General features: G+C 40.9%; 1 protein-coding gene across 5 annotated transcripts in view; it reads right to left on the reverse strand.

Annotated features, from left to right (window-relative positions):
* Positions 1-702: 702 nt before the first annotated feature.
* The window catches only part of KMT5B (lysine methyltransferase 5B), a 59788-nt gene continuing 37773 nt past the window's right edge, over positions 703-22717 (reverse strand). For all 5 annotated transcript variants that reach the window (XM_045016024.1, XM_045016025.1, XM_045016021.1 and 2 more), the window contains exons 4-10: positions 21953-22118; positions 20939-21048; positions 18481-18647; positions 17812-17831; positions 17531-17667; positions 14467-14663; positions 703-3365 (exon numbers count right to left, since the gene is read on the reverse strand). In XM_045016024.1, coding sequence (XP_044871959.1) covers positions 1894-3365; positions 14467-14663; positions 17531-17667; positions 17812-17831; positions 18481-18647; positions 20939-21048; positions 21953-22118 — 2269 coding nt within the window. In that variant the 3' untranslated portion in view covers positions 703-1893. The remainder of the gene's footprint in view (positions 3366-14466; positions 14664-17530; positions 17668-17811; positions 17832-18480; positions 18648-20938; positions 21049-21952; positions 22119-22717) is intronic.

Consider the following 22717-nt stretch of genomic DNA (forward strand, 5'->3'; position numbering starts at 1 on the left):
AAAAGAAGCAGCTGATATTCTACTGTTTCATTTGCAATCTACTGAAAATAAATTTTGACTCCAAACTATTTTGAAGAGTTAATTTGAAAAGATTTTGTTTTCCTGAAGACTGGAAGCTAGCTAAAACCAGCCACAGCATGATCTACTGTGCAAATTTACCCACCCACCTCTGCTAATGCCCCTAAAACTGTGATCTGCAGCCACCTTGTCACTCCAGCTGGCTTTTCTATGCAGACACTAGAATGTGTGTTTAACGGGAACATTCCACGCATCTTCAATGTGTTGGTTCATATAAGTTGATCCACTAAACATGTACTTATAATCTATTCTCATTTTCCCATATCTCTAGAAACTAAAGCACCCTAACAAAGCACATTTGTCAGAATCTTCATCCACTGTTTAGTAAAACAACTTGTATGACACAGAGCATACAAAAAATCTGCCACTTAACTCAAAATGAAGACATTTTAAAAGATCTATGTGCTAAAATAAATAGTTCATCTGTTAAAATTTATATATAATTTCCATTTCCTCCCCTCCTCCCCCAGGGCTGTTCTTCTTCCTAATGGCCTCATAAAAAACCAAAACCCTGAAACTCTTCACTGATTTTTTTTGTTTTACTGTTATAACATATCCAGACTGAAATCTTAAAATATAAACTAAATAAAAGCAAAAAATTCCCACTGATGCAGAGTTTAAAACTAGGTTTATAATTTCCTATTTTATTGGCATGAATGTAATTCTAAACTTAAAAACCCTTCTGGTAAGTTATCTCAATTTCTTATGACAAAATTTCTCACAACACACAAGTATTTACAACATATACATATTTTTTCAGTCCTTTACACTGGATTTCAAAAAGACAAACATTTGTATAGGTTACCACAGAACAAAAGCTGTGACTTAGGTTTTTTTAATTTCATAAAACTATCATAAGTTAAAGTGAATAGATTTCTTTAAATTCCTTGTAGCATTTTACAAGTGCAACAGAAAACTATGAAGAACCAATTTAGGATAGCTGCAGTTCATTGGATAAATGTTGCCTGTTGTAATCACATTGTTTCACAGCAAATTCTTGAAAAAATAAGCACCAATCATTCTTGCAAAGAACAATTTTTATCTAAAAGTATTGAAAAGTGTTAAATACAAGGTGTTTAATTTACATAACAAGCAATAAATACACCATATCCAAACTTTTATTCTGCATACTGCTACCCTTGTACATATAATGTACTAAAAAGTCAGCAAACTCTCAACACCTTATTTCTTTTTTTCTTTTTTTAAAGAAATCAATTTGACTTCCAACCAACGGTTTGCTACTATAACAAAGGCCACAAACAGTACGTCTGGGACAGCATACAGTGTTAAAACTGACAAACTTCAAGGGGGAAAAACATCTAGCAAATAAATTGAAAAGCCGTAGATCATTGCTGGTGATATTAACATATACTAGAAAACTTTAATATGCTGCTACTATGATTTTTTTAAATTATTGTTTAGTCAGATATTGTAAGAGCAAACTAATGCCCTTATAGGTTAAAAATAATTGTGTAGCCACATTATTGTGTTCTCATTGTCCTGCATGGAAAGTTTTGATGTAATTTTATAATTTTGCTTGAGCCTTTATTTTACAACAGAGCATTACCTCTTATTCTAACTCAGAATTGCACATAAGGAGGCTATTAAAAAGTACAATAAAAATCTGCACAAATCAGACTTAAGAAGAGTCAGTATGCTGTACACTTTCTACAATATTATGTTGATAAGTGAATAAACAATAAAGAAGTGCTGTTACTAAAATTTTCAGAAAGTTCTTCAGTTGAGGAATAATTGAATGGAATTTTTTTTTTTTGTTTAAAAATGGACATCCTGGTCAGTTTAAGACCTATAAGCTTATGCATTGAGCCTCAAAGACTGATCTTCTCTTCTTCTAGAAGAAATATCAATGTCTATTGAATCCTTGCCAACTATAAGCCTTAATCGCTTAGCTGGAGGAAGAGGAATAAAATCATCTTCAAAATCATCATCATAGTCCTCCTCCTCCTCCTCTTCCTCTTCTGACGAAGATTCATCTGCAGTTTCCTCTTCATACTGACTGTAATCATCCACTTCCATTCTTGACTCCAAGAGAGAGAGCGTATCACTACAACACATGCCATTTTCATGAAGGTCCTCAGAGTACGTCCCTCTGTTTTCTTCCTCTCGTTTTAGTTGTATCTTTAATTTTGTTGAACTGTTGCCTGATCCTGAGTTAAATCCATTATTTAGCTTTGCTACATACAAGTTATTGTCTTTTTCATGGTCTTTGCTTAATTTGATGCTTATTTTTGAAGAGTTTATTCCATCATTTTCTTGGTCATTTGCCTTGCTGCTGCTATCATGACGCCTACGCAGGGTCAGTTTGGGAATCCCAGAACTATTTTCAAGGATTAATTGCGCATCATACCTTGTGATTCGTCTTTTCTTTTTACTTTTAGCAGTTCTAAAGCTGTCCTTTGCTTTGAAATTGTCAGATGTAACAATGGAGCAGCCACCAGACATAGGAATACCATCCTTATATCCAAGGGCCGTATTCACTACATTACTCCTTTCTCCATGTTCCGAATGAGAACTAATCAAATTTGGTACTTCATCTTGGCCAGGTGGATCACGTGTAGGATCAGCTTCTTCTATATTTGCAGATGATTTCACAAGTTTTCCTTGTCGTGATTTCTTTCTGGACATGCCCACATCATTCTTCTGGTATCTAACCTCCCCTTTATGTGATGTTCCATGAATCAGTTCATTTTCATGCATCACATGAGACTGCTGTTGTAAGATATCAGATCGAGTTCCCGCCAAGTTGTTTCTATAGGTATCCAACATATTTGGTTCAAGCTTTATGTCAGAGGTCTCCTTCAAATTCATCCTTGTTCTCATTGACCTCCTGGTTATGTATGTGCAGGGTGATATTTCACCATGCTCATGAGCACCTTTCACAGAATTCAGTTTATATTCTCTTGCTGCATGTCTTGTTAAGCATCCACTAGAGACTGCAACTTTAGCTGGTCCCTCTATTTCTTTATCCTTTTTAATAGGTAAATTTTTATATAGAACTACTTTAGGCTCTTTGAGAACTAAATTTCCCATTTCAAGCTTTCTAGAGGCATTCTTTTGCTCTAACCTTTTGCACTGATTTCTCAACTTTATCTTTGAAAGTAAAGGCTTTGCAGGCTTTTTCAGTCTCTTTGGTACCCTGGAATTATTTATATGAGTTAGTTTAGATGAGGTAGAATTTGATGAAGCTGGAATTCTTGACATAGACTGTCTTGTTAATGCTCTACTCTTGCTGTTCTTTTTTACACCAATTGAAGATTTTCTGTTAGCTGCAAAATAAAAATAAAGAGTTAATTATTTTTTAAAGACAAGTTAATTATCTGGCCTTTTGCAAATATTGTTTAACTTTTTACTTAAGAATTAAGAACACTTAATATTAATATAAATTTACAAAAATCAGATTTAAGTCAATGTAACTTTATATAATTTTCGAGCAGAAGAGAAGTGATTCAGACCCCAAGGTACTGCCTTACAGTTACCAAAATACATCTAAATTCCAAATTTAGGTGACCCTACACCTAAAGAGATTATTTGTATTGAGTTTCTTGATGGCTTTATAGAAATAATCTTTGCATGTCATTGTCAAGTTTTGCTCTATATTCTCCAAGCACAGGAGAGGATCAAAGCTTTGTCTTCTCCCACCCTTTTGCGACGGAGCTCAATTGACCACCTTTTCTTTCAATCGTTTTGGCTTTCATCTCCTTCTCAGGTGCCACACTGTCTGTATCCTATACTTGGGTGAGCGTGAAGGGATCAGTCTGCCTAAGGACAACATTTCTAAAGCACTGTATTTACACATACTCTATGATGGCGGACACCACAGTTTTTTGGACTCAGTATATTTCCTGCCGTTTCTTTGTACTTTGATTTTCATAACAGGGAGCCATTTAAGGAAGTTAACAGGAACAGGGCTGCTATGACATCCCAGTAGCAATTGGGAGCAAGATGGAACCTAAATGTTTTAAGCAATTTGATGTCTGTTTGCTAGTCAAGTCAAACTATTTATCAATTTATGTCTCACTTTTAGAAAATAAAGGTAGATATGACCGCTTACTGTTACAAGAAGAGGATCTTTCTAGTACTTCACTGAACAAAAATCCTTCTGAATTTCTTTTTAGATTATCAGCTGTCTGCATTTACTTCAGACTAAAAACTGAATTGACCAGTCACTTTAATGACGGCAACAAGGTATATTATTGTCAAATTCTAGAATAGGATTAATGGTTTCTCGAGAGATGAGAAACTGTCTCTAAAGAAAAATAACCATTGGTCTACATAATGTAGACTCAAGTTGTCTATTAATTTGAACACCATTTTCCCTACATATGGTCTGTGAATGTGTAATTCCGTGGGAAAGTTAGTAATAGAAAGGTAAGGAAGATTAAATTTGATTAATGAAAATCTACAGATTCATGAATTTCAATGGCATCACACTCTTCAGCATTGCTGGGGGTATTCACTGTTCCCCTGCTCCCAACTCTATATCCTCCAGTTGGTGGAAATTTTGATAATACAATGGTGTCAAAAATGGATTGAGTTTGGGTGTCATTTGAAAGCACTTTCTCCCTTGAGCACAATGGTACCACACATGACAAATCTAGAACAATTATGTAGCGGTATATAAGAGGAAATGTTTAAAGATAACTTAAAAAAAATGACAGGTTTCAGAGTAGCAGCTGTGTTAGTCTGTATCTGCAAAAAGAACAGGAGTACTTGTGGCACCTTAGAGACTAACAAATTTATTTGAGCATAAGCTTTCGTGGGCTACAGCCCACTTCATCAGATGCATAGAACGGAACATATAGTAAGAAGATATACACACACACAGAACATGAAAAGGTGGAAGTTGCCATACCTGCTGATAATAGCTCACCTTAATTAATTAGCCTCTTAGAGTTGGTATGGCAACTTCCACCTTTTCATGTTCTATATCTATCTTTTTATATGTTGTATATATCTATCTTCTTACTATATGTTCCATTCTATGCATCTGATGAAGTGGGCTGTAGCCCACGAAAAATTATGCTCAAATAAATTTGTTAGTCTTTAAGGTGCCACAAGTACTCCTGTTTTTAAAAAAAAAAGTATATTAATACAGGCATGTCAAACATGCAGCGTTCACAAAGTTAAATTGTGGCCTCTGACTAACTGTAATGTGTTATCAGTTAATGCTCAGAACAGGATATCTGACTAATTTTGTTAATGTTACAGATTCTGATAAATGGAAAGTGTGCTTCAAGTTGATTTGCCATCATCAGAAAAAAAAGAAAAAAAAAAAGAAAGGGTTCAGAGGTACTGATTATCAGCTCTGTTCATTATGCCAAAAGACTTATAATGAGGTACTGGTTAAGACATCAGCATCCAGCCAGAAATTACTGGAATTCATCTGCAAACAGTATGCACATAATTACGTAACACACATTAGATCATTTTTAGGTATCAGTGGCAAGACAAAGAATACTGACTGGTAGCTGAACTTTTGGAGAATACCACCATGGAAGACCTGGTTAAACACAATGCTCGATGGCACCTTACATGCAATAAGAAGTGCATTCATAAACTGAATTTGGCAAGGTTGGAGAGGAAGTACATCAAGCACCAGAATACAGTTGAAAATGCCTGGACAAGTGCCAGCTGGGGGCAAGACTCGCCTTATACTGGGTCCTTATACATGCGTTTCGAGAAGTACACCTGTTGGTTCTGCAGTAAGCCAGATGCCCAAAGGCATCTACTGAGAAAAGTTTCAGTTTTAGCATGAGAAACTATGAAGCAGTCACTCATAGCAAGAGCATTGCATGGAAAGTAAAGTAGGTTCACTGACCCAAGAGAGACCATGCAAATGACACTGCATAATCACATTAAGTGCTACACCAAGAATGCACTGTACGCTTGTATTCTGTGTTGTAACTGAATTCAATATATTTGGAAATGTAGAAAAAATATTTATAATAAATTTAAATTGTTATTCTATTTTGTTTAATGGTACAATTAAAACGGCAACTGTGATTTTTTTAAAGTCTTGTGATTTTTTTAAAATCATTTGACAGCCATAAAATATACATCCGAGGAACTGAATCAAAAATGTGTTGTGACATTAGACATGGGCCTTTACAATCCTGTTTAACAGCTAATAATGTCCCATGATGATCTCTGTGGGCAGTGGATTCTATGTCCTGACAAAATACACACGTTCTTCACAGTGATATGTGCAATTGGTTCCTTTGCTGATTGCACTGGTATTCCTATGAGCTGGGTGATTTTGTATAATGACAGTACTATGACCCAAAATCTTGCAGGGAAAAAGCAGCAATGTGCTATGGATGAATAGATCCAAACACTTATTGTCCTTCAAAAATGCTACTTAGATGTCTTCTTTGAAAAGCATATTAATGTGTTTCAAGTTGATTCCCAAAGGGTACAGGATTTGCAAGACCAGTTCCGCACACCCAGCATATATTCTGCTCTCAACGACCTATTGTGCGGGATGGAGAGCTGCAATATCACAGATCAAACAATTTGATCAGCTGAATAGGTGACAAAGCCAAGTTTCAGGTTGGTGTGGTGATACATGAAGATAGTTGAGTCTTTGCTGCTCTTCATTTGATTTGTCAGGACTGCTAATTGGAATTTGCACCTAGCAGCGCTGGAAGACTTCATGAAATACTTCTTTGCTTTAGATTTATCCAGCTATTTTGCAATTATTGCCTGGTACCTCGCTGAAAGAAGTTTAAAAAAGTCTGACCCTAACATATGGGATAAATTTCAAAAAGGAAATTGAGAGATAAAAGGTCACCAGTTCCCTTCTATGCACTTTGTTCAGACAAAGCTCTAGAACACAAAAACAGAGCAATGAAAGTAACTGGGGAGTTGGTGGGCATAACATAGCATCCAAGTGCTCTTTCCCAGTTTTTCCCTGACAACACCAGAATGCTATTGAATTTCTAACAAAACATTAAGCATGTCTGGGATGACTTCCCCAGAAGTGACCAAGCAACATCTAGACTCATTAGGTGCTGTTAAATGCCAAGAAAGGCAATTTTAAAGCTACAGAAGAGCTTACTCACATTGGTAACCCATTCACATATGATGAACTGGAGCTCATTAATATCAAGATGAAAGCAGTCTTCGGTGATGAGATCTCCGCATGATGTTGATCTATGTGAGACTTTGGGAAAGTACAAGTTCTCCAGTGAACTACAATGGATATTCAAATATGATGGAACACCACACACGTGCCAGGTGAAAAGCAAATTAATGCACATGGTCTTCCTAAGTAATCACCTACTGACATGACCAGTACCTCATGAGAGCAGAGGCCTTTCAGTGTAGCAATCAGATGGTATGGTTGAGGTACAAACTCTTGACAAACAGAAATAATACCTGCCAAGATTTGGCTGAACACTTCCATTATGAGGCTAGAGAAAAGACTGGACCTATGACAAAATCCACCTCATGTCTGACAGATATGTAGAGGAATAATTTAAAAATATTACCACAAAGAAGAAACTCCATGATATTGCACCTATCCAATACAAAATCATTGATTCCATGAACATCTCCAATGTCACAATGAAGAAGCCCATACTCACACGAAGGATGGGGCCAACTACATACTTTGCAGAAAAAATACTGCAGAATGCAAAGAATTACTCAAAGAATTTATTTGTCACATGGCGTAATGAAGCTGCTTCCTTGAACTGTTCAGTGGAGTCTCTCTGTAGTTCCCATGAGGAGGCTGACACTAAAATTATCTTGCATGCCATCAATGCCACAGAGAGATACTACTAAACTCCAGATTCTGGCACAAGACAGATGTTCTAATGCCCTCTGAGACACAGTACCCAAGACTTCTGCAGGATTCTGTAAGATTCTGTTTCTGCGCCTGCTGTTTGGAAACAGAATCACTGTATGTCCCTTAGAGATGCGTTTCTATCACTCAGCCCATTAAAAGCCACTGTACTGCCAGGTTTCCACACCCATTCAGGATGTGACACTACTGGGGAGATATTTGATTCAGATACTTAAAAACCTTCAAATACTCTCTCCTCGCTTTGAAAGAACTCCAAATGACTGAGACAGTCACAGAGGAGGTCATAAATGCACTGCAGGTGTTCATATGCCGAGTTTACCACTTGAAGACCAACATTACAAACACTTGCAGAGCCACGTTGGTGGATGTTTTCCAAAAAGCAGACAAATGGAGAAAAATTGCCACCGACAAGGGGTGCATTTATACCTGCTAACAGGAGGTCAAATCATCAAACAATGGAATGGCTCTGGGATGATCAAGCTTATCCAAAACTGCCCAACCCTGTCGGGCATGGATGAGTCGAAGGATGGACTGAAATGCTCCCAAATCAATCATTCAGCTAATCAAATGCTTGTGTGCAAAGACCAGATGCTCATCACCCTGCAAATGTTTGGCTAGCAACCTGCCTTGTATGGAAGTGTGCGAGCGCAGCGTGGATGAGGATCAGTATGACGTGTCCAACAGCAGTGCCCTAGATAGAGATGACACTGATGATGCCTTTGATGAATAAATGTTTTCAGTTCAACATGTCAAGGCTAGCTTCCCTAGGATTATCACAGATCAATGCATCCCTATGTTAAAGTATCAAAATGTCCACTAACTGAAGGACCTGGGAGCCGGGGATGGGATGGACGCAGAACAAGTCTCCACCGCCTTGCTGCAGAGAGTGACACCACTGAAATTATGATTCTGTAGATTTTTATGAATCAAATGATATCCCCGCTTACCATTCTATCACTAACTTGCCCAACTAATCAGATTTTACTACATTATGCTTAGATAAAAAACAAACAGTTACAAATGTGAGTAACCGAGATGTGTTGCTCATATCCATTCCAATTATGTGCGCACGTGTCGCATGCACAATCGTTGGAAGATTTTTACCCTAGCAACACTCAGTGGGTCGGCTGAGGCGCTCCCTGGAGTGGCACCTTTACGGCGCCGGATATATACCCCAGCTGACCCAGCTCCCCCTCAGTTCCTTCTTGATGGCTACTCCGACAGAGGGGAAGGAGGGCAGGATTGGAATGGAGATGAGCAACACATCTCGAAGAACGACAGTTACAGAGGTGAGTGACCGTCTTTTCTTCTTGGAGTGCTTGCCCATATTGATTCCAATTAGGTGACTCCCAAGCCTTACCTAGGCGGTGGGGTCAAAGTGAGACGTGTCAGAGTGGAGAACCACTGAGCCAAATGCCACATCACCCCTTGACTGTTGGACAATTGCGTAATGGGAAGCAAAGGTATGCACCGATGACCAGGTTGCTGCCCTACATATATCTCCTGTATGGTTAAATGAGCCCGGAAGGCGGAGGACGAAGCTTGAGCCCGAGTGGAGTGGGCAGTAAGGTGCGTAGCTGGAACGCCACCCAAGTCATAGCATGTACGGATGCAAGATGTGATCCAGGACGAGATGCGCTGGATGGAGACCGGGCGGCCCTTCATCCGGTCTGCCACAGCTACGAACAGCTGGGTCGTCCTCCTAAAAGGTTTAGTTTGTCCGATGTAAAAGACATTCACAGGGTCCTCGCCTAGGGAATGCAGCTGTTCTCGTCGAGAAGCATGCAGCTCTGGATAGAAGACCGGGAGGAAGATGTCTTGGTTGACATGGAAGGCAGACACCACCTTAGGAAAGAAGGCAGGGTGTGGTCGCAGCTGTACCTTGTCCTTATGAAACACTATACGGTGGGTCCGATGTAAGGGCTCTAAGCTCCGACACACGTCTAGCTGAGGTGATAGCGACGAGGAAAGCAGTTTTCCAGGAAAGGTACAGGAGCGAGCAAGTGGCCATAGGCTTGAACGGGGCATCCATGAGTCTGGATAGGACCAGGTTGAGGTCCCACGTAGGGGCCGGATGCCGAATTTGCAGGTACAGATGTTCCAATCCCTTGAGGAACCTGCTGACCATGGGATTGGAGAAGACCGAACGCCCGTTTTCACTCAGGCGGAAGGCCAAAATCGCTGCTAGGTGTACTCTAATGGACAAAACTGCTAGGCTCTGCTGTTTCAAGGACAAGAGATAGTCTAAGATGGTAGGTACTGGCACCTCCACAGAGGCAATATTGCTCAGAGCACACCAGCAGGAAAAACGCTTCCACTTGGCAAAATACATGGACCTAGTAGAGGGCTTTCTGCTATCCAAAAGTACCTGCTGCACCAAGCGGGAGCAACACAGCTCAGATTGAGTTAGCCATGCAGCATCCATTATGTGAGGTGGAGGGACTCCAGGTCCGGATGACAGAGTCGGCCGTGTTCCTGAGTGATCAGGTCCAGCCACAACAGAAATGGAATTGGAGTGGTCACCGACAGATCGAGGAGAGTGGTATACCAATGCTGCCTGGGCCACGCCAGGGCGATCAAGATTAAGCAGGCCCTGTTTCTGCGCAACTTGAGAAGGACCTTGTGGACTAACGGGAATGGAGGAAAGGCATAGTACAGGCGGTCTTTCCACAGTATCAGGAAGGCGTCCAATAGAGAAACCTGGGGAGTGCCCCTGGAGAGAGCAGAACACCTGGCATTTCTGATTCTCACGAGAAGTGAAAAGGTCTATCTGGGGAAACCCCCACTTCTGGAAAACAGAATGGATAACGTCCAGGCGAATCAACCACTCGTTAGCCAGAAAGGATCTGCTGAGGCAATGTGCCAAGGTGTTTTGGACTCCTGGGAGAAACGACGCCACCAGGTTGATCGAACGGGCTATGCAGAATTCCCACAGGCGAATGGCTTCCTGACAGAGGGGGGATGATCGTGCTCCCCCTTGTTTGTTGATATAAAACATGGCCGTTGTGTTGTCTGAAAACTGCAACACAACAGCCCTGAAGGTGCTTGCGGAACACCTGACACACCAGGCATACTGCTCTCAATTCCCGTATGTTGATGTGCAGGGATCTCTCTCGTGTGAACCAAAGGCCCTGTGTGCGAAGATCCGCGAGGTGAGCGCCCCAACCCAAAGATGATACGCCCATGATTAGGACCAAGGAGGGTACCCCTTTGCATACCGAATTGGGGTTCGGCCACCAGACCAGGGAGGTTAAGACTACCATTGGTACCATGACCACTGTGTCCATATTGTCCCGGCCTGGGCAGTACATGGTTGAGAGCCAGGCCTGAAGAGGACAGAGGTGCAATCTGGTGTGTCTGGTCACGAAGGTACAAGATGCCATGTGTCCCAGGAGACCGAGGCATGTCCATGCTGTTGAGGTCGGGAAGCTTTGGAGGCCATGGATAATGGTCGCAATGGCCAGAAAGCGGGTGTGCGGTAGGCATGCACAGGCGAGTCTCGAATCTAGGACTGCTCTGATGAAGTCTATTCTTTGGGTCGGCTCCAAAGTGGACTTTTCGACATTGAACAGCAGGCCCAGCTGTCTGAACAAGCTCATGGTAAACTGCACATCAGATTGCACTTGGTTTCTGGAGCGACCCCGAATGAGCCAGTTGTCGAGGTACGGAAACACTTGGATCCGATGTCGACGGAGTGAGGCAGCCACGACGGCCATCCACTTTGTAAAGACCCTTGGTGCCGTGGATAGGCTGAAGGGAAGGACGATACATTGGAAGTGCTAGTGGCTGACCACAAAGCGAAGGAAATGCCTGTGCGGCAGGTAAATCACTATGTGGAAGTATGAGTCCTTCATGTTGAGGGTGGCGTACCAGGATCCAGGGAAGGAAAAATGGTCCCCAGGGAAACCATGTGGAACTTCAACCTTACCATGAACTTGCTGAGTCCGCACAGGTCCAGGATAGGCCGTAGCCCCCCCTTTGCCTTGAGGATTAGGAAATAATGGGAGTAAACCCCCCTGCCTCTCAGTTCCCTTGGAACCTCCTCTATAGCTCCGATAGCTAGGAGCGTTTGCACCTCCTGTAGGAGGAGTTGCTCGTGAGAGGGGTCCCTGAAGAGGGACGGGGGGGGGGGGGAGGGAGAACAAAATAAATTGAAGGCGATATCCACTTCCCACCATACGTAGGACCCAGCGGTCTGACGTTATGCGGGACGACGCAGGGAGGAAATAGGAGAGGCGGTTGGTGAAAGGTGGGGAAGGATCCTGGTGCTCTGCCCTCGGGCACCCTTTCAAAAGTTTTGTTTGGACCCTGCCAAAGGTTTAGGGGGGCCCTGGTTCTAGCCCATCTGAGGAGCAGACTGTCTCTTCCTACTACCCCAGCCGCGTCTTCTAGAGAAGTCCTGTCTTAGCCGGGGATTAGGATAGGTGCGCTGCGGTTGGCGCTGGAAGGGCCTACGTTGCATCACCGGGGTATGCATACCCAATCAACGTATGATGGCCTGGTTATCCTTCAGACACTGGAGTCTGGAGTCAGTCTTGTCCAAAAACAGACCATGGCCATGAAAGGGCAGGTCCAGCAGACTATTCAGGAGTTTCAGTGGGAGACCAGAGACCTGCAGCCACGAGATGCGGTGCATAGCTATGCCCGAGGCTAGAGTCCTAGCCGCCGAGTCTGCCGCATCTATTGAGGCCTTTAAAGATGTCCTGGCTACTTTCTTGCCCTCCTCTAGTAGGGCCCCCAAACTCCTCCCTGGACTCCTGAGGAATAAGCTCTTTGAACTTTCCCATCGAGTTCCAGGTATTATAATTCGATTCAAGAGGGCCTGCTGGTTAGCCACTCTGAGTTGTAAGCTGCCAGTAGAATAAATCTTGCGCCCGAATAAATCCAGGCCTCTAGCATCCTTGGATTTAGGAGTGGGAGCTTGTTGGCCATGTCTTTCCCTTTCATTAACGGACTGTACAATGAGGGAGCACGGTTGGGGGTGAATATACAAGTATTCATAGTCTTCGGAGGGGACCAAGTACTCCCTCTCCACCCCCTTGACAGTGGGAGATTGCCAGATCGTATTGGCATTAGCCTAGATGGTCTGAATAACGATAAGGCTACATGTGTCGGGGTATCGGCAGATAGAATGTCCACCACCTCCTCCACGTGGAGGCTCATGTTTTGTGCCACCCTGTGAAGCAACTCTTGGTGTGCACGGAGGTCTATAGGTGGGGGGCCAGAGGAGGACGTACCCGCCACTGCCTCGTCGGGCGAAGACGAGGAGAATACTCCAGGGACTAACGGGTCCTGGGGCAAGTCTTGCTGAGGAGGGTCCAGCTGCCCTAGGTCCACCATGCTAGGGGCATGGGCCTGAGCTGAGTACAGGGCCGTCACCTCCGAACCCCACAGGGGAGGGCGACTCACAGTGGCCTCCGGTACCCGGGGTTCCGAGTGGGCAGAGCGAGAAGCCCCCGAGGGGACACCTTGGGCCTGACGGTATGCTCAAGGGGTCCAAAAGGACCATTGCAGAGGTCCCTGACCAGGATCCTGCCCCTCATTGTGCCATTGGCTAGCACCATCCGCATCTTGGTCCTGGATATGGTAGCCACTTTCTGCCTGGGATGACCTCGAGTTGGGACGGGACGGCCAAGATGGAGCCGATTGCGTATACTGGGTTACTCTGTCTTGCGTTACCGCACTGTGCCGCGGAGATGGAGATCGATGCCATGGTCTCAAGCGGTACTGCGACCTGGATTGGGACCGGCGATCATATTGGTGCCAGGAGGCAGATCTGGATCTCGACGATGATCTATGGGTGGAACAGTGCCGTGATCGACTCCAAGTAGACCGCGCCGGGATCGGTGCCGGGAGCTGGACTGGTACCGACCGTACCAGGAAGAAGATCTTCGTGAGGCGAAGCTAGGGGAGTGGAGATCAGCTATGCCGCGCTCCACAGTTCCAATGACCGTCATGGGTGGTAAGAAGGAACTGAGGGGGCGCTAGGTTGGCTTGGGTATATATCCGGCGCTGTAAAGGCGCCACTCCATGGGGTGCCTCAGCTGACCCACCGAGTGTTGCTAGGGTAAAAATCTTCCGACGATCATGCACACAGCACGTGCACACCTAATTGGAATCGATATGAGCAAGCACTTGAATACTAAATCCTGGCTTGAGTGCAGGAGATTAGACTAGAAGACCTCTCAAGGTTCCTTCCAATCCTATGATTCTGTGCTCCCAGACTAATAATGTGGATTTCTTTACCCGCTTGAATTTCTCTTACTCGTGATCATTCATATTTCCTGAAATGTTCTACTGTGTATGTGGTATTTTGAAACTGAGTAAATACATACAGGCATACTGAGACATTTTGTACTGTGGTATGCTTTGAAACAGGAGATGTATAGAAAATTCTGGGTACAAATACAATCTTTATTTCTTAATCTTTAGTTTATATAAAATGAAAAGCCTAGATGTTGTTATGTCTCATCAATATAAGACTGGAATTCCACTGAAGTGAGAATTTTCTAATATTATGAAAACAACGCCTTTTATAAAAAAGTTTTCCCTTTGCTTACTTGCATTAGCTTTTTCCTGAGTGGTATCTGCATCAGTGTTAGAGCTGACAGACTGGCTGTCTGAGTTTTTGCTGCTGTCACCCAACTTTTTAAGCCTGTTTAAACGTTTATCTGTTTCTCTCAGTCCATATTTGCTATTGATCACAGGAGTAGGTGCTGGAAGTCCCACTCTTGATTTAAAAGCACCAGTTCCACGTCTATAAAAGAGAATAATACATATTAACAACTTGATATAGTAGTAAGGCTCTGTTTGATGGCATACAACATTTGAATCCCAGGTATATTTAGAGCAGGTAAGTTGATGCAACTGTTTCCAGTTTTTTGGTATTTTGTGGGCCATTCTGCTATTGATATTGTAAAGAATTTGTATGCATATTTCACTTCCAATTAGGGATGAAAAGAAACTGGTATCTAAATTACTGAGAGAATAGATACTTGTCTTTTGCAATTACCTTTTCCTTTTTTAAAGAGAGTAATTATCTCTTAAAACCTGTTTCAATACCATTTGCATAATCCAACTTGTATAAAATAATTAAGTACAAAAGTTCAAACAGTATTTGCTATTAATTCTGTTATGGAAATTTCAATGAGAATTAACATTTTCCCCTCACATCTGACTTTTGAAAAAAAAGTCAACTGCAATTGTGGCATTTGTTATTTTCAAAGTGATATCAGGAACAGTTACTAAGTAGATAACGATGGTATTCTGGTAATTATGATTGTTCCTTTCACACTTGTATCTTTCTTCCCTGTAGATGGATAAAAACTCAATTATTTGTTCATCATTAAACCCTTACTGTTGGCCAAACAGAGAGAGATTGCCCCAAGAAGTCTGGAAGGGGATGAAGATTTACCAGAGCCTTCAGGCTTCCTACTTTAGGTCTCATGTCACCATCACTGTCCATGCAGCAGAAAACTGGTAGACTTCCTTTTGTACCCTTAAGTGATCAGAGAGGTCGCTTTTCAGAGTTAGAAGACAACCTCACTTGGGGATCTAGTGTAATAGTCGTATCAAACAAATCATAATAATTCAGAGTACAAGAGACAACTGAGATGAAAAATAAAACCTTGGTCTCTCATGCATTGTTGTGCTAAACACTAGGCCAACCCAATGCTTTTTAGTTAAATTAACTGGTGCTACTTTGATAGGGAATAATAAGTGTCCTATTGAATTCTGCAAATCAGAGAGACTGACTGAGCTTTTGAGCTCCACACAGAAGGAAGGGTCAGCTGCTCTGCCACCTGATGGAACTGTGCCTGAGAAAGATACAATTTTTCTTTTGCTCTGCACTTATAAGAGTGCCACTTACAGACCCCACTTCCCTGGTTATCTACTCTGGCCAGCATGAAGGATTTTGAGCGGAGCTTCTTTCTATTCTCCACTCATCTGCTCACATGTGGAAACAAAGGAAGAAGCCACTATGATCAGAGCAGCAACCTGAGCAGCCAATATCAAGCTAAAACAGGAGAGCAAGGGCAGAGTGCATCTGAATAAGAATTAGGTACAATCCAGATCTAAATTTATATGCACTTTTCAGCATCTTGGTTTACATGTCAAAACCAATTCAATAGCTTCTTAGCAAAAAGATGAAAATTCCACCAGACCTTCCAAACATTTAATAATTTAAACTTGGATACTTACCATTTCCAAAAAACCAGAAGATTATAACAAATAGATTGCATAATAATAGTAAAGAGGTAAAGATTCAGACAGTGCAGGTAACCAATATTCCTTGGAGTCCCTCAAATCGTTACAAACATCAAGGAACAAAGAAAACTGCTCATTCATATATACAATTTTTACACAGACACATGCACACACCCATATGAGTGTGCACTCTCCTGTATACACATGGAGTGTGCATGTATGTCCGTGTATACATATACACACACAGACATGCACACACAAATGTGTAGAGCTTACAAGATCAGTATAGTTTTTCCAACAGTTTATCCAAAAAGGCTCTTAAAAGATGTGTCTACATGGCAGCCGCGGTTTGAAAGTCAACTTGTGCAGATGTACTTGCGCTTGCTGTACTCTAACTAGCTCACTAAAAACAGAGAGAATGCAGAGGCATGGAATCATCACCAGCTGCATAAGTGAGTGGGGTGGGGTGGGGTGGGGAAAGAGGGTGAGGAAGGAGGGATGGGTGTCAGATGGGCTCCTGCAGCCTGTGCTATGGCATCCTCACTTCTATTTTTACTGACCTAGACTACAGCTAGTGCAGTTATGTCTACACACACTGCCATTCAACTCCCCAGCTGCAATACAGATCTATGTCCCCCCACCCCAAATAAATAAATAAATAAATCTAGATAAAGTTCCCAGGATGGTATTGGAGCGGTCTCTCCTATGTCCAGAATTTATTTATTTTTTTTAAATAGAAATTTCATTAGGGTAGAAGACAGAATGAAGACAAAAGGGAGATCTCTTGAAATTCTCTAGATGGATGCAAAAAAGTTCAGCAGGGACAGTCTAGATAAAAAAAAGTCAACTTGCCTCTGTTACTATGAAATGAACTGGTGTAAATAGCAGTAGCACCAAATCTGATGTCTATGTTTAAAATATACAAGTTCTAACAACTATACAGACTGTGAGAGGTACTACCATTCTCACCAAAAAGCAGGACATTTGAGCAACAAAAACTGAGTGAATGAAACTGTCTTTGGATATCCCTGAAAACGAGGACAATAGTTCACAGCAGAGTTGAGAGAATTCTCATAATATTAGATGGCTAGGAGATTGCTAATGCTGTTTTTCTGTCCAACACATGCACATTTTAGTATCCAATAAATTTCTAAAGTCTGCACTGTTCTATTTTTTTGCAGGGGTGCAGGGTGGAGTGGGAGGAACTGAGCTATGAAGAAATTTTGGAAAATATGGTGATAAAAATTGGAAATTAAAAACATTTAAAAAGGTAACATTTTAAGAACATGATTATACTATATACCTACAATTCTTGAATAGCACTTGCCCTTCAGCTTCACAACATGAATGTTATGTGGGCATCCAATATGCCCACATGCCTTCTTATAGCTTATCGTTTACGTTGTCAGCACATACCTTTCACAGGTGTAACATTCGCAGTATTCATTATTTTCTCCAAAAAAACCATCCCCGTAGTAACAAGAAATTTCTTCACCAGGTTCAATATCCCTTAGAGCTTTCACACATGCTGTATCCCGACCAGTTGATACAAACTAAAAGAAAATAGATAACCATTAAGGTTAATTTGGGTGTTTGAATACAAAACAAGTATATGTATACTAGACAGGCATGCTTTGGGCGGGATTTGGTGGTTTGCCTTTAAAAAAAAAAAAAAAAAAAAAAAGTTTCATGCTTACCTTACAGTTAGGTCTGCAATCTGAAAAAGGTCCAAAAGATAAAGTCAATTAACTGTTGATAAGACCTGAAACATGAATAGTTATAGATATCTAAAGTAAGGTTTTGCTCTGACTTCAACATCTGCTAGAATCTCAACTAAATACTTGAGGATATGTTATTACACAAGAATGATTTATATACAAGTGGACATCTTAAACAGCTTTAATACAGTTTGGTTTCTAAGCTCTTTACATTAGGAAGACAAAAAAAACTCCCCATGGAAATGCACATCCCTTACATGCCTGTGCCCAACTCTGAGGAGATTCTCTGAACATTGCCATGCAGTAGGGATTTGGGGAGGGTTGAAATCTGCAGTTATGCAGATTCAGCAGCCATTCCCCTGTATGTATGCTTGGGAGAAGCAGGGGGGTGGGCGGGCGGAGGAGGAGGAAAGAGAACCCTTCCCATAGCTTCCAATTAATTTCCCAGTGCACAGCTCAGCAGCTGATCAGGATTTAGGCCTTAAACTAATAAAGGCTTTCAGATTGAATTATGTATCCGAGATACAATTAACATAGAGTGAATCCAAGCAGCATTTCCACTTTGAGGCTGCATGGAATAGCTTACACACAGGATCATTTAAATGGAGTACCTTTTGTTGTTTTATACTTCCTATCCTTGTTGCTTACCGTGGTTGATAAATGCAGCAGGACCAAGCCATAGCTGAGCACAGTTTTTCCTTGTGGAATACATGACACTAAAGTCATTCTCTCCATGTCTGAGTAGCATGTTCTCTTCTATTTCTGATAGCTCAGCAATACAACCCACCAGTAATTCTATTTTGTCATTTCGTTTCCTAAGTGTTAAAAAATTAAAGAGAAAAGTTCCAACAATTACAAAACAAGTAACAAAAACCATTCCAAAAATCTTTCTTCACCAAAAAATAGTTTTAAAAGATAGAAAATGTTTTTTAAACTGTTTAAGATCTTAAACAACTAACAGAATACACAGATAACACTAAAAATAACTTTTTTTTTTCTGTGAAGATCTTAGTTCAGGGATCTGTCTCTCCCCTGCAAGAGTTAATTCTTTACACTGCTTTACACATTAGTAATATCAATTAACACAAGAAAATCTGAGACTTGAACTCAAGTCCTAGCAGTTAAATCAGAAAAAAAAATTTAAATCTTATCTTAATATATTTGTAATTTTAAAATTTATTCACGCAATCTGTCAGCAAATTTGGATCTTAAACTATTGTCTGTATTTAATTTAAAAGCATTTCTGTTCACATCTAAAAGGTTACATTCCTAAACATTTTTAAGGGGGTGTTTATCTTTGTTGAATAAGGATGGATTACTCAGATGCTTAAAACAAATGCTGAGTGTAAGTGTTTTGCTGAATAATGGCACTCAAAATGCATAAGTTATGTAGATATAAAATATTATACATTCATTTTAGACATATAAAATGTTGTATGTGCTTATGATTTACAAACAAAAAACTGGAAGTGACAGAAGTGGGGACAGCATCAGGGTACCGTAGAAAAGGTTCTGGGGCCAAAGCCTGGAGCAGTTACAGGGGAAGGATCCTTGCTCAGGTCAATGGATTTTGACATAAGCACAACTGGCACTGTTTCTGCACTCTTCCCAATGTTAGAGAAGGCAACAGCAAAAGGTTGATGCTGAAGCATACACAGGCCTCAAGCATGGAGGAGAGCAATACTAAGGCTTCATCTATGCCCGTCTACCTATTCTGCACTGAAAAGTTAATGGGAGATCGACTGAAAGTTGGTGACCTGTTCTCCCCAACTTTGTAGATATTAAGTGGGAGTGAGGAACCTTACTGGCACTCTGTCTCTCTTGATTCTTCCACTTTTCCCTCTGGAGAGGGAATGTAGCTTGCTGGATAGTGAACTGGAGTCTCATGCCTGCTTAACAGGACTCAGAAGAGAGCTCTCCACCAACTCTTGTGAGACAGGGATTCAGATGCTACCTATGCCCTTTATGGTGAGAGGGTCTTTAGAGTCAAGATGCTCCTTGAAATTGCGAGTGCTAGAGCTCTGGAAAAAGACTCAGTTGACCAGGACCTTGAAGATGATGGTGTCATTTAGCACTCATCTATAAAACCAGTAGATACATAAAATCCTGATACCCTTATGCATGATATACAGCCATTCTGCCAACCAGTCTTCAGTTATTAGAGGCTTCTCAATGTAGACATACTGGACATACTCCATGGCAATGAACTCTACCAACCTAGACAGAAATCAGGGACTTTGATACCCCACTGTTGGGCACAGAGTCTCTACTAGCAAGCTGTTCTTTGGAGTGGACAGTTCCAGATGCTCTTCAACCAGATTCTGTTGACCCAAATGAATCTGGGAAATTTAAATCCACTTATGCCAGGCACAGAGCCACTCTGGAAACAAGATCTCTGAATCTGAGTAGCCACTCAACGTAGACAGTGCTGAATACCCTGTACCAGTGTTGGGTCCGAAGAGCTTCTCCCACCGTAACAGGGGTTTGAGGTAGTCCTCCTGCTTTTGCAGGTCTGGACGATACCTGCAATGGCAGAGGTGCTAAAACAACTTTTAATTTAAAAAACAACAACAAAAAACCTGACTACCCAACTAAATAATCAAAAATATCTCCCAAAAGGAGAGTCTGAATATATAAGGCATGCTTGTCTAACAAACTGGAATATGCAGAAGGCATCCCTCAAAGGAGAGACTCATGTTTCCAATTGTAAAAAATGTTACCTCATTTTTTTTCTGACACAGCTACAGCAAATCTGGCTATGTCTGAATCTTGACATGGGCATGTTCCTCACCGAGGACTAATTTTGTTTTTTAATTAATTAATTTTGACAGGATAGGATTATTCCAAAATTGTGTATAGAACATGTGGCAACACAAAACATTAAATCTACAGAATTTACACTTTGACGCATGACAAGTACGTGTGATTAATTTATTGTGTGGTGATTGGTTTAAAGAACTTGCAAGCTCTGAAAAACTGTGAATTTCCACATTTACTGGCTCTAGTTTTAACTCCAACTCTTTTATTGCATTTACACAGGTTTTACATTTATTTGTTTTTAAATGTGGATATAAACAATGACTTAATTTACAGTTACAATGCTTACCACTCTTTTGTTGCAACAATTTTGGCTCCATTCTGCTCTGAAGAATATCGATTGCAAGGCAATATCTCAAATCCGCTGTCAGTTGCAAACATTCGTAAATAAATAAATACCTGAATGGGAATGACAAAGAAGATAGAGTACTGCTGTATTAAGTGTCTGCAAAAAAAGTAATGAAAACTTCTGTATCTTATGAGTCAAAAATGTCACTTTACAGTATTTGTTGCCTTTAGTTTGTGGACATTCTGGATTACGGATTTTAATTGCACATATTACCACAGAGAGGTTTATTTATTTATTTAATCCACCCAAGTTTGAAAGATTTGTAGATACACATAAATACCCTCCACACAGTGTCTTAATTAAATATATAGGAGTACCTCAGGCTGCAACGCAGACAAATTGGAAGGATAAAGTTCAAATTTTTATTAGGAACTTCTTATGGGAGTCAAATCTCCTTAGTTCTTAAGGGGAAACAGACAGCTTTGTTTAGCCTTTGAGAACAGCCTCATTGTTTCTTTAAGGTAGAGTCCAGCTTTTTGGTCAACAGGCCAGATAGAGATACTATCTCAAGAGGACGAGAAGACTAGCTAATGGATTTTTTTGATTGCTGGGTCAGTTCTATGGGAGATGTTCTATTTGTCAGTTTTATCCAAAGGAAGCTTGTATAGTTTGTCAGACCCTCTGGGAAAGGAAATTTTGTAATATGGCTTTACTATTTTTGCCAGATTTTGAGGACAGGAAACAATTCCATCTTTTTGGTTTTAACTAAAAAAATATTTCCCTCCCTCTGGGTCAGAGCTTTCTCCTCCTTGGGTTCCTTAGTCTGCCTTTTTTGAAGTTTGGGTTTTAAAATCTAAAGATGAAAATGGGTAGAAAGGCAAGGCTACACAGTGGCTTTATTTTCTTTACTTCTCCTGTTCTCTCACTTATGTAATATTCAAAATACTCCTTAAAAGGCTACGAAAGCATTGAAATACATATTAGCAATCTGAAAACAATTATAAAGAAACCTACATGTTCCTTGAACAACCTTTCCTGCATTTTGTTCTTGTTAAGAAAATAGTGCCGGGCCCAGTCACCTGACGTCAAGGACTTGAAGGCTTTTTCTAAGTGCTCATCTTTCTTAAAACGTTCAATCACCTCTTTCAACTCTTCCTGCCTTCCTTTTATAGGTCGAAACCTGAAATAAAAATAAAACCACTCTAAATCAACTGTTATTCATCCTTATTTAATCCTTTCACATATCTCATTCCATTGCTGACAAGAAATTTTGCACTAGGATTATTCAACTCTTAGCATCAAGGGGGCTACATATCATGTAGTCATGGTTAGGTCCCTCATTCTCAGAGCTCTGAAACAGCATAATGGAAACGTTAACGAATGTTTAATCTGGAGAAAATTATAATTTCTTAACTATATAGTAGATCTGGCTGAGGAAATTTAGATCCTGTAACGAAAAAAGATAGGTTATCATCGGTCATTCAGGGAGCAATGACCAAACAGGAAATATGATTTTAATGCTTTCATATCCCTTCCCTTGCTACCAAACAATACAAATGCAAAAAAATCCAACAAAACCAACCAACCAACCACCATAACCCTTTCCTCCTGTAATATTATCATGAGAACTACCTAGGATTTTGGTTTGTTATTGTATAATTTCATCCCTCTTTCTCCATCTTCAGATCTACCACTAAGAGTAATGGGATGTTAACTGAAGTTAACACAAGAAATATAATCAGTTATTCTAAAGGCACAAATGGAAGAAAACAATTACTT

The sequence above is a fragment of the Mauremys mutica genome, chromosome 4, assembly GCF_020497125.1.
Source record: "Mauremys mutica isolate MM-2020 ecotype Southern chromosome 4, ASM2049712v1, whole genome shotgun sequence".
NCBI classification, from domain to species: Eukaryota; Metazoa; Chordata; order Testudines; family Geoemydidae; genus Mauremys; species Mauremys mutica.